Genomic DNA, 12224 nt, shown 5'->3' on the forward strand with positions numbered 1-12224 from the left:
TCGTCTTACAATCACTGTTGTGCTGATAATGTGACAACCATACCATACATTCACAAATCATTCACAGCGACAGGCATAAGCTATGCAGTGCATATCATGTCCACCATCAGTACCACTCACTCAAACCTAGATTGCGCTGTTATATTGACATGCACTCGTCATTACATGGCTATGCGTAGCGCTTATACATCTTCTCACAAATCATCGACAATTATCACATCGCTCTGTCTAATGCTTTTAAATGGGTGTAAACTGTCGCTGTCGTTGACATCCCGCGCAGCTCTGTTACATCTATTCGTGATGCTGTGTGACACCGATCTATATAAACCTGCTACATTCACGAACTTCTATCTTTCGAACCTGCGTATGTCTGTTGTATACACCTACGAATCGGTGTCACACTAATCTACGACTTACCATAGCGATCTACGAACCGCAGTCACATCGTCTCGCAAAACTCACGACGTCCTCAATAAATTTTTATGAAGACCTAATTAAAATGGGTACAAGAATCCGATGGCACTTTACAAGGTACCTATGCATTCATAAATTATGTCATAAAATGACTAAAGAACTATAATAACTGTACGCCGTGACTTATTATCTAGTTTCGTTATAACCTAATCACATCGATTTAGAACATTTGTTGTGTGGTAGTGATAGATGCGCGGCTCGCCCCCTGTCGCTTCAGTCCATGAAACAAGAAGTTGGCGGCCGCTTTGATGGGTGCGACCAGAGGTGCACGCGCAGCGGTCTCCCATTGTCAAACGTTGCCTGTAGCCGGAAACCGCGGGGGTGGCAATGGAGGTGGTGGTCGTCCCGCTTCGCCTGCACCCGACGACTGCTCCGACACTGCAAATTTTAATTATGGCATCACACAATTGATAAAACACACAATCACTAAGTTATCATATACATAGACTAATTAGGACACTGTACTTTAGTTGAAAATGCATAAAGAACATCTTATATGAAGGGCATACTTCAGTGTAAAATATCAAATCAAGGTTTCAACTTCCTGTTTTCATAATATTAGGATGCGTTGTATATACAATACTTTAATAAAAATATCTAAATGGCCGTATAAAAGTTTGATGCGTAATATGGGCAACTGGCTATGTATTTTGACTCGGAATCTTCATCTTCATATTGCTGGCCGTTTGGAGGTCTAAACTGTTAAACATTGCTGTCATAATTTCTTAAATCTTCAACTGTTTAACATTTGCATTTGTTACAGTTGTCCCTGTAAGAGGCGCTGTTCAAATTAATAGTGCATCAAACGACGCACTAACGTGATCCATGCTGCAAAAAATGTAATGTGTCGGATATTTCGATTATGCATAGAAAAATATTGGCAACTATACATTGTTCATTCCATTATTTGTCCATGAGAGCTCACTAAATAGTTTCGTAAAACCTGCTTTTACAAATATTGTAATGGTTTCGGCAAGTTTTTTCATTTTAATAGAAGAATAAATAATTTGTTCAGATGTACTTCTACGCAACTAATTATTACGATAACAGCCGAGAACAGCTGGTGGTTCTATTTAGCTCAGTCTAAAATATATTTTAAGACAATTTTTCATCACTGACTTATAATTCTAATCAACCTTTAAACTAAAATTAATTTTTAACGATAATAAATAATGACTAAACCATCCCAGTATTATGGCAAAGAAAATAAAATAATTATTGAACAAATTGGTTATAGCAAGGCTACCAATCGGTAACTTATATAATGACGAATCAGCCAGACAAGTGATTGTATTATGTTTATATATATATATATAAATGCAAATTTAGATGCACCTATACAATTGGGCACAAAATAAAACACAAAGCTTATCTGTTTTGTGTGATTTCGCTCACTAATACTTGTTAGGAAGTTTTGAAAGTTTTAATAAACGTTCACAAATCACCATCATATTATTTGTTGTAGACCTAGTACAAAAAAAAATATTTTTTATGTAATACATTTTATGTGAACTGTCATGAAGAAAATATTAAAATGAACAAGGTTTAGATTAAATCTCTTAAAGAAGTAGATAATAGCATCACATCGTGCAGCGATAATGTTTAATGATGAGTAAGTGGTCAAAATATGAAGCTGTGATTAAAGAAAACCATTTTCATTTCCAACTGCATCATTTATCTGAATGCAAAAACACATAAAAGCTTATATTTAAATACAAATCTTCATTACCTATATATATTGTCATAGTTATATATTCCTTTATAATATTTTTATTCATGAAGATGTTAAACACCATTAGTGTTTTATCCTTTGTAAATTGTATTCAACAGAAAGAGACAAAACATATCACATAAAGATTAAAGTAAAAAAGTACTCACAATAAACGCATCTTCCATTATTTTGTTCTATATTATTTATTATTTATGTATTTTCTTAATTTCTAAGTAGCTTGTAAAGTATCCCACTGCAGGGCAAGAAAGGCCTATTTGTATTTTAAAGTTAAACCCCATGCCTCAGTGATACACTATGGAAAGATAAAATTACAACTTCAATAAAAAACCACAAGGATGAAAAATACAATTGTAGAGCACAATTGTTAATTACAAGATATTACAATATTATTGACATACAGATTGAAGTGAATTTGAGAAATAAGAATAGGGTACGTTGTCGTAAATATACCTAAGGTAAAAAAACTTTTAAAGAAAAATTAAAATACGTCTGCCTATGTAATGGAGTTGGAAATGCAATACTACTGAGCGGTGGCGATTCTAAGGTTCGAAAAGAAAGCAAGCCCGCATATACTAATGTCTATATCTACCTGATTGTGGCCCGCCATAAACTAAACATCGATATAATAAAGAAATGGGTTGAAGACTTATGAAGATATTATACTGATTATTTTAGTAGGGCAAGCCCGATTTTTGACTCCTATGGATGTACCGTCACTACTGCTGAAGAACTTACATGAGTCGTGTTTTTCATCGACTGGAGCAGGCGGCGGGGGCGGCGGAAGCTGTTGCTCTAGTGCGTTCACGCAGTTCATCATACTCCCATACAGGCGGCTGTCACGAAAACTGTCCCTGCACACACCATCGACATCATCAAGCAGCCCTTCAAACACTATTCCTGATCAAAGGTAACACCTTCACCCAGTAGCTAAATATGTTTTAAAAGGATTCTAGGTTATACGTTTGTTAGTTATTAATATTTCTAAGTCGATAACAGGATATCAATATTGAACCACTATCTCGTTACTTTTTGAATTGATTTCTAGTTTTTAGATACCTACGTTTCTTTTTAATATTGTGGAACTACAAGTTTCTAGTTCTATTAGTACTTGTTAAAAATATGTTGTAACCAATTGTTAAGTTGTAACAACTGTAGCTAGATTTAGTTATAAAGTTGAAAATGTTGTAAAATTAAAAAAGTTAAATACTAAGTTGCAAGTTGGCAACTCTGTTTTCAAGCTGCCACTTAGGTTACACTTCACATCTGGATTATGTGGTCACATCCTTAGTTTACTGTTTTATTTTTATACGACTTGTAGCTGGAAAGAGGCGAAGAATGCCCAGCCCTTTTCATATAACATCTTTAAGAATTAACGCAATCATTTATGTATCGCCTGAAATGGGAAATTGAAATTTATGTCATTTCTATAAACATAGTTTTACAATAAACGAATACAAGTCATATCTGAAAAAAAAATTTTCACCCAATATAGAGCGTTGAAACTGTCTTACGATTATTATGACAGAGGTGGTATTTTATTGTATTACTACCTATGTACCCAGTAATTGATTATACCCAGACTAAATTTTAGAGATTGCGTTAGACCTGTTTATTTATTACGAGTATACGATGTAGAGAAATAACTGATATGCATGTTTTAGGGCTAACTTGTTATGTTCCAGTTATAAGGGGACACCCGGAACAATTAGATCAAATATATTTATTTAAATTTTACAGACGGCGTTAAGACTGCATTTATAACTGGTTGTAATAAATAATAAAATTCCACATTACTCTTTTAATACAAATGTAAAAGTTGTATAATTTATATTTCTTAGTTAAGGGTCAGTTAAAAGTTCTTTGCTTGTTATTAGGTACTACAACAGAACTTAATAACAAGAATACAACTTCCTAAACAGAACAGATATTTGCGGAGAAGGCAAACAATGGAAGGAATTTCTTTAGATGTTTGTTATACAATCATATGTAAAGGCTGAACGGATTTTAATTATATTGAGTACATTGGTCACAGCTTTGTAGCATATGTGGGACATTTTTTATGATAATCCATACGCAAAGCATCTTTTTCAGGAATATTTCCGAGCACTACTTCATAGACTAATTAATATGACTCGGATCGTACTCTAAAGCCTGTTCAATTTCACAAAATGTACAAAATAAACATCAAATTGCTAATTACAGACCTTAGGGAGTCAAGTAACAATTTTTTTTATATTTTGTCCTATGAAATTGACATTCCTTTTCCACACGACAAAATTATGCATTAAAATATTCATTACATTGTACAATTGTCATTGATATACTCACCGATTATTAAATTACATATGTTTTGAACTTCCACCTAGATATTAATTATCCATAAATTCTTCATTACATCTATCAAACGACTTCTTCATTAAATCTTCTTGTGGGAGTCTTGTCATGATTATTTACATTAAGAATAAATTTTATTAGTGCCCCGCGTGCTGATGGTAATGGCAAGATCACGGTGTAATGCAAATGGCCGTGAGATATAAAACATGGAGCTTATGTAGTGTTGATGTTGTGATTAAGACACAGGAGTGCCATTAAAATATAAAAATATAAAATATTCATTGAGGTATCATGTACTATAATGTAAAAGAGAAGATCTTATCAAAATTGTCAAAATTTAATCACCAGTTAAGAAGGAACGACGACAGACTATGGAGATCAATTAAGTATTTTATTTAACACAGTGATGCCATATGTTGTATAAATAAGTTATTTATTATCCCTAGAATACGCGATTGCAGTGGCCAGCGTTTAGCGAATGATAGAGTGAAGTGCGGCGATTACGCTGCAACTGATAGGGACAACAGTGTCACCTCGCTACATTAGTAGTTACATAATACCTCAATGAACATAACACTCGTTGTCTCACCTTCCGTTTGAATTCCGGAATAATGCCAAGATCTCTTCGAAGGTCTTATTTTTTGTTTCAGGAACTTTTTTATAAGTAAATATCCAAAAAATCGCAAGGAATACACTAAAAGGCAGGAATGTATAATTTTCCAGTAGTGCCTATAACAACAAATGTTTTAATGTTATATGTTGAATAGTCATAGACATATTATATTTTTTACAAATGAGCGATATAATAAATTTAAACAAAAGTTTTACAAGTTACCTTCATAGTTGGAAAGCCGATCCCAACAACGAAATTGGCCATCCAATTAACTAACACAGCAATTGCCATCGCGCTCGGTCGGGGCCCCTGTGAGAACAGCTCGGCAGTGATCAACCAGGGTATAGACCCAGGGCCAACAGCGAAGAAAACCACGAAACTCAGCGTCGATACCACGGACAAGTAGCTCATCCAGTCTATCATTTCCTGCACATACCCGAAGAACTCCTATCAGGGGATAGCAATGGTGCTCTTTCCCATCACCGACCGGATAGAAATAAACCACAAACATAAATGCACATCACACACTTGTCTATGTATGTGTCTGTCTGTCTGCGACTGGCTTTTGTACCAGTTTGTGCTATTGAGCATAGTGAGGAATACAATACCAAAACGGCCTGAGCAGACGCCTTCCGGTTCGTGCGGAGAGCAAGTGAAGTACCCTTACTATCGGCTGTACGGCGTATGCTAGAGTGAACAGTGCCTTCTGCTTTTGAGCAGTGTTAGTGTAAATTAAGTATCGCTGTCATAACGCGTGCGCCAGAGCTCCCCGTGTGACTAAAGTGAGTTTCAAAAGAGAATCCCTCCGGACGAAAATATAAATAACATTGCACTTATTACCTTTCGAGGCTTCGGATTAAACGTCGACAAGAAGTCGACTTTTAAAACAGAACCCTAAAGTTAAGTACAATTTTATACATTGTCCAAATTATCTAATTGGATTCTTTCCTGAAACGCAGTCTACCATCTGCATATTGTCTCATCATGTTAGTGGTGAAAAAAATATCGTGTTCATAATTTATAGTGCTGTGTGAGTGATGTCGCTATCATTTATATTTGATCATTTATTTCCTTGTATTTCATTGCTTTCCTACCGAGAGTCCGGCTTCGGAAACAGGAAAGTCGAATGAGGGGGGGGGGGGGGCTTAGCGAGAAGCAGAAGCAAACAATAGGTGATAGTGATATAAAAAATAAAAAGGGTTATATAAAATGGCTGTGCATGCATTTGCTGTCTCTATAGACTGCTACATTACTAACAAAGTTCGAAGTGTTAGTTCTAATAATGGCCTGTTCAGAAATAGGATACAGACCGAAATAATTATATAAAATGATAAATATTTTATAGTTATTTGAAAACCAAATGAAGTAGGTAAGTTAAAATGATCAAAAGATCGTTGTTAAAGTTGCAAGGAAAGCGACGATGAAGCGTGCGTAAGCGGCTATAGTAAAATTAGTTTGTAAAATGAATCAAGTTACATTTATTTTATAATATGATTTGTACAACAAATATTAGTAGTAGTTTTGTTAATTATAATAACAATCTTGATTCAAAATACCAATGGTGACTCATAAATAATCAATGTTTTACAGTACGTATACTTTAACATTGGTTCTTCTCTTAAAATTAACATTTAATTTATTAAATACTAAAATACAATCATAGGAATTAAACAAAGGAAGTAATCATAGGAAACTTGCTATTATATAATTATGTATATTAATAATGCGAATTTAAGTATATAATTCGTAATTCATAAAATTACTTTTACTTTAATTTTTTTTAGCTACCGCGGTATGATATCTCGATATTAAAATTTTATGTTTAGTTCCTAATGATCCCATTGTAAGGATTTCATTTTCATAGTTGGACTGAAATAGACACAATACGATCAAATCAAAATCAAATCGAGTAAATAATATTTTAAAATGATATAATAGTTTATAGAATCTCGATTATTGTTAGGCAATTAGCCGAAGATTTATTCACATTTATTTAGACATTGTTATAATTTTCAAAGTATTATATTTTATATCTGTTTTATGAGGTTTCGATTTTATCTCAATATGATTGTATTGTAAGTCATCCACCAGCTCTTAATACTAGAAAGATCAGTTAGTAGTCTACTGTTCCGTACTGCTCTTTTTATCATCGTCATATGAACTTATTATGCAAGACTGCTTTCTAAGTACTTGTAGTATATCCCTTCAAGAGAAGCATGTTAGAGTACCATCACCACGCTATGATATATTCTCATTTCGAATTTTCCTACTCATGTACTTTGGTCTAAATATAGAACATTTCTCATGTATTTTACAGTGAAAATACAGAGTACTGATGCATAACACCTTAGTTCTCCGGAATGATAACGCCTCACGACATCGGATAATGACATCGCATAGTCTGAGCTACACTGTTGTGATTGTTCATATATTTTCACGATAGCTGCCATTTATAGTCAGGAGGGCAGACATCCTATTTGCCATTTAAATTATAAAACGTTACAACTGCTCTAATAAACACAAGTTATTACTTGAAACCTGTATAAAAGAGATTTAATAAATAATTGTCAATGATATATTATAAGACACACCTTTATCAGAAATGAAATCGTGATGAATATGGAGAAGATGAACATTCCTCCCAGACCATAAAGATGGAGAGTGCGCCGTCCAGTGCGATCCATTAGCGGTAAAGAGACCAAAGTCATTCCCACCATAATCGCGCCAATACCCATAGTTGCAAACTTAGCAGATTCGTCCGTCAGACCCGAAGATGTGAACAAGAATGTGGAGTAGTAGAACACCTAGAGCATATTATAATAGAGATACACACATGAACAAAATATAACTTCAACCATAATTTCTTTCTTTTTGCTATCCATAATTAAATAAAATAATAATGATGTTTGTGGAATTAGGATCCCTCTCAATAAGTACAGAATATCCTCCAGGGTGACCCTGGCCACCAGCGTAAAGCATACAATATTACATCATTGGCAGATCAAACTCATAAAATACAATCTTCATCCCTATGATTGAATCCTGTCTAAATCCGTTGGGGACAGAAATAATGATCACCCGAAGTTCCAACGACAAGCGGTATCCTCAGATTAAAGTCTTATGGATCAAGCAGTTTATGCGGGTTTGGAGTGTCCTTAAGACTTATCTTCATATTCCTCCGGTGAATGTAGCCAACAACATTAGACTAATTAAAAAAAAAATGTTATTTTGGAAAAATATTCTTATGAATATATTGCCTATACTGTACGTCAGTATCATTATCCGTCATATCTGCAGGTTCTCCTGTCCAGATCCAACTCTCCATGTATTTCATAAATTATACCCCATTATTAATTTAGCTGATAACTGGCTTTGTAGATATAGTAACATCAATCAATAGTGACATCAATAAATATCTAACTGAAGACTACATATACCAAACAGCATACATCCTTGCATGCATATAAGTACATCGTATCAGATACCAATTCACAAACTTAGTTTCGTTAATTGGTCTGATCATAAATAGAATAGACTTTCCCTTCGATGTGATGTTTCTCTATAATACTGAAATAGTGTAAGTTTATTTACGTTCGATAACGTGCCAGTATGATAGTATAGTACATATATATGCCATAGTTTGATGATTTTGCTTATTATTATTTGCTTAGATTTTGCGTACTGGAGAAAGACATCATTACCATGTAAACGCGCCCTATGAAACAGTACTAAAAAGGTAGATACGTTACGTACAGCATTAATTCCACTCAGTTGTTGAGACAATTGCATCACCACGCCAATAAGCAGAGGTGCGCGCAGAGTTGGCGAACAAAGAAGTTCCCGCATAGAAATAGACGCTTCAGCTTGTTGGGCCCGTTCTTCTGCCCGCATCTCTTCGATATCCTCCTCCACCTTCACGAGGAAACAATAATTGATATTTGTGGTGCCACTAGTACCTAAGACATAACCTAAAAACCTTAAATAAGCCAGAAAGATTTCGGAACTTCTGCGAATTAATTGGCACCTGTACTGCAAGTCCTTCTATGAAGTTTTGTGACATTACCTGATTGCTGGCTCTAAGTCTGCGCAATGCTCGGCGAGCCTCTTCTTCCCATTGACGAGTGATGAGCAGGTAGCGAGGGGATTCAGGGCATGCTGGCAGTAGTATAAGCTGCAGGATCGCCGGACATATAGCCAACCCTACATTGAATACAAAAATATTAAGTCATACAATCCGATTATTCCATCAAACTCATTGCCATAAGCAATATAGTATAATATCAGAAAACGAATGAACAAATTTTTGAAATCAAAACTTTAGTAACAGCAAGTTGAGGCATAGTGGTAAACCACTACATTAACGAGGTCCCAAAATATCAATCGATATGAAAAATCTATGTGACGATTTTTCATCAGAAGCGGACTTACCGAGTAAGATGGGCCATCCATCATCTGTGCCTAATATTTGTTCGATCCCAAGCACCTGCGATAGTAGTAGACCTACAGTGACTGCTAGTTGGTTGACCGTACCCAAACCGCCACGAAGATTCAACGGTGCTATTTCAGATATGTACATTGGCACTAATGATGTATTCAGTCCTGGAAACGACCAAACATTCATTTATTCACTAATATTTTACCTGTTTTTTTAAACATTAAATAATTATGCATCAAGACATTTTTGAAGTTATAACATCTGTAAATAATATAAAGTCGTAGTGTATTGTTTACCGCAGTTGACTCCAATGATGAATCTCCCGAAGATGAGCAGCTCATAGCAATGTGATATCTTCGTGAAGCCCATGAGACTCGCACCACTGATCCCGAGGATGTTATTGAGCAATAAACCACCTTTTCTGTAGATAAATTCACGTGCATGGTATTAAATTATTTTACGATTCATCCAGGTACATTTGGTACAAAGTCATGTGTGTGGATACAGCTGTCTCAGCTATTTCTGCAGTTAGAACATGAAATGAATTTGGTTGAGCTGAATAACGGAATTTTGTCACATTTTATTTTTATTTTTAAAACTCACTCCGTATTATAATAATAAGTCAAGTGTGTTTCAGTATTAACATTAAACGAAGTCGTGAAGGTATATAAATATATATGTATATACGAGTAGCCGCTGCTCTTTAATTTATCAATTATACCTATTATTGGCTAAATAACGAGAAGTAAATATTCATTATTCTTTAATATTTTATGGTTAGTATTATTAAACAGCTGAAGGTACCTTCCAAATCGATTTGCAATCATTCCACCAGAGAATCCACCCAGCATACCGCCAATAGCGAAGATACTGACAGCTATGGAATAAAGTCGGTTGACAGTGTCATCGTGAAGATCCAAGCCGTACCGGTTTTTGTATACGTCCTTCATGAAGTTAGCGATGTTCTGTTGAGATAATGAACTTCCTTTAAGTCATTATTTTCTTATGAAGAAATTTTAGATTTTTATTCTTTTATGGAGGTTATTTTAAGTCAAGCAGTCATTTCTAGGAATGATTATATCGATTTTAGAGCTATTTGTTTATAGACCTATTTGTTATAATGAACAGGAGGATGAGGATCATGAAAAATCAACAGCAGTAAATCTTTTCAACTCACGACGAACCTCATTGATTTGTATGTAATATTACATGTCAGCATTCCTAAAGGTCTGAGTAGACGAGAAATGTTTTGTCTGCACAAAGCAAAACCGTGTAGGACTTGACATAATTAAATTACAGAGACATAATTATATACTACAATTTTACAATCTATACGGCAATGAATGTATTGCATGTAATGAACGGGAACTCAAGAAAAGTGGAGCCGTGAGCGGCATATTATTAACATCGCGTGTCTGTGGTTAGAGGTACTAAGAGTCGACACCAGTTTCGTCAATTGAAAACAAACTTTGTTGTCTCATGTAATTTGATTTTGAGAAACTATTATGTCTTGTGATGTACATATATTTTGATTTAAAAACTGAACTATGTTCGTACTTAGCACAGACCATTACGGTACGACGAGCCGAGATGAATAAAATAAAAAGTCTGTTAAAAGGGTTGACATGTACCTATAACACGATTTGGTAACCAGTCGGTCTGGCTTATAAGTCAGGTCAAAGATCCGTTTTTTTAAATATGTAAATGTATCAGCTTCACTAACATTAACGTGGAACGTTGGCACAAATTGGTACGTCCCTACTTGCAAATTAGCCAGGACCCGATATATCGATCCAACTAATTGAGTATAGACGCTTTTAAAGCACTCGCCGTAAACAGAGTCTCGTCGTTGTATTACATTACGATAATATTTCAGGCCAGTCTCTGGCTCTAGATCTCGCTCAAAGTGAGGTAAGACCCAATGAGTGACAAGATAAGTAATACAAGTTGGAGTTCTAGGTATTTCAAAATATATTTATTGAAATTGAAGTGACCAACATTTCCAAGTTTAATTAAAGTTAGTGGTTGCCAGACGGAGGCTACAAAGTCGTTTGCAGGGATACCTTTCAACTACTCCTGCCGCCAAGTACTTAATTTACTTTGCGGTTACTTTTTAAAGTGTGTTCCAGTTTGAGGAGTAAGATATTTCAGTGAAATTACCAGTACCGGAAGTTTAACAACTCAGTCCTGAGAAATGGCAGCGTACTATGTGTATCACGGAAGTGTATTCTAATGTTGTGCTGAGCATGTCTTTATCTGAAGGATACCGTTACTACCGAGCGATCGTCAACTGTTTTACTATCTAACTGTATGTACAAATACATAAAAAGTACATAAATTGTTAATACTAGTAAACACTACCACTGAAATAAATTTTGTGTAAATTATTCATATGGAAATGCTAACTTTGCCAGGAGCGTTAATGACACCCGTGTTGTAACCAAATTGCAGCATTCCGAGGACCGCGGCCAAGATAGCGTACGATAAGAAGAAAGTTAGGCCCTGGAACAAAAATACAAATAATAATAATTACAATTTCTATTATTGATCTAATCATTGTATGTAATGTTCGAGTTTCATGCACTTCACTTTCAGCAAAGATGTTGCGTGATAATGGAACCCTACCCAGCAATGTA

General features: G+C 34.9%; 1 protein-coding gene across 2 annotated transcripts in view; it reads right to left on the reverse strand.

Moving 5' to 3' along the window:
- Nucleotides 1-687: 687 nt before the first annotated feature.
- The window catches only part of LOC131849363 (glucose transporter type 1), a 30077-nt gene continuing 18540 nt past the window's right edge, over nt 688-12224 (reverse strand). For both annotated transcript variants that reach the window (XM_059199435.1, XM_059199436.1), the window contains 11 exons: nt 11995-12090; nt 10393-10553; nt 9885-10009; nt 9582-9752; nt 9217-9353; nt 8907-9065; nt 7745-7957; nt 5376-5600; nt 5130-5269; nt 2942-3057; nt 688-852 (listed from right to left, as the gene is read on the reverse strand). In XM_059199435.1, coding sequence (XP_059055418.1) covers nt 764-852; nt 2942-3057; nt 5130-5269; nt 5376-5600; nt 7745-7957; nt 8907-9065; nt 9217-9353; nt 9582-9752; nt 9885-10009; nt 10393-10553; nt 11995-12090 — 1632 coding nt within the window. In that variant the 3' untranslated portion in view covers nt 688-763. The remainder of the gene's footprint in view (nt 853-2941; nt 3058-5129; nt 5270-5375; nt 5601-7744; nt 7958-8906; nt 9066-9216; nt 9354-9581; nt 9753-9884; nt 10010-10392; nt 10554-11994; nt 12091-12224) is intronic.

Source organism: Achroia grisella, unplaced genomic scaffold (genome assembly GCF_030625045.1).
Source record: "Achroia grisella isolate CSIRO2021 unplaced genomic scaffold, CSIRO_AGI_Agris_v1 utg640, whole genome shotgun sequence".
In the NCBI taxonomy this organism is placed as follows: Eukaryota; Metazoa; Arthropoda; class Insecta; order Lepidoptera; family Pyralidae; genus Achroia; species Achroia grisella.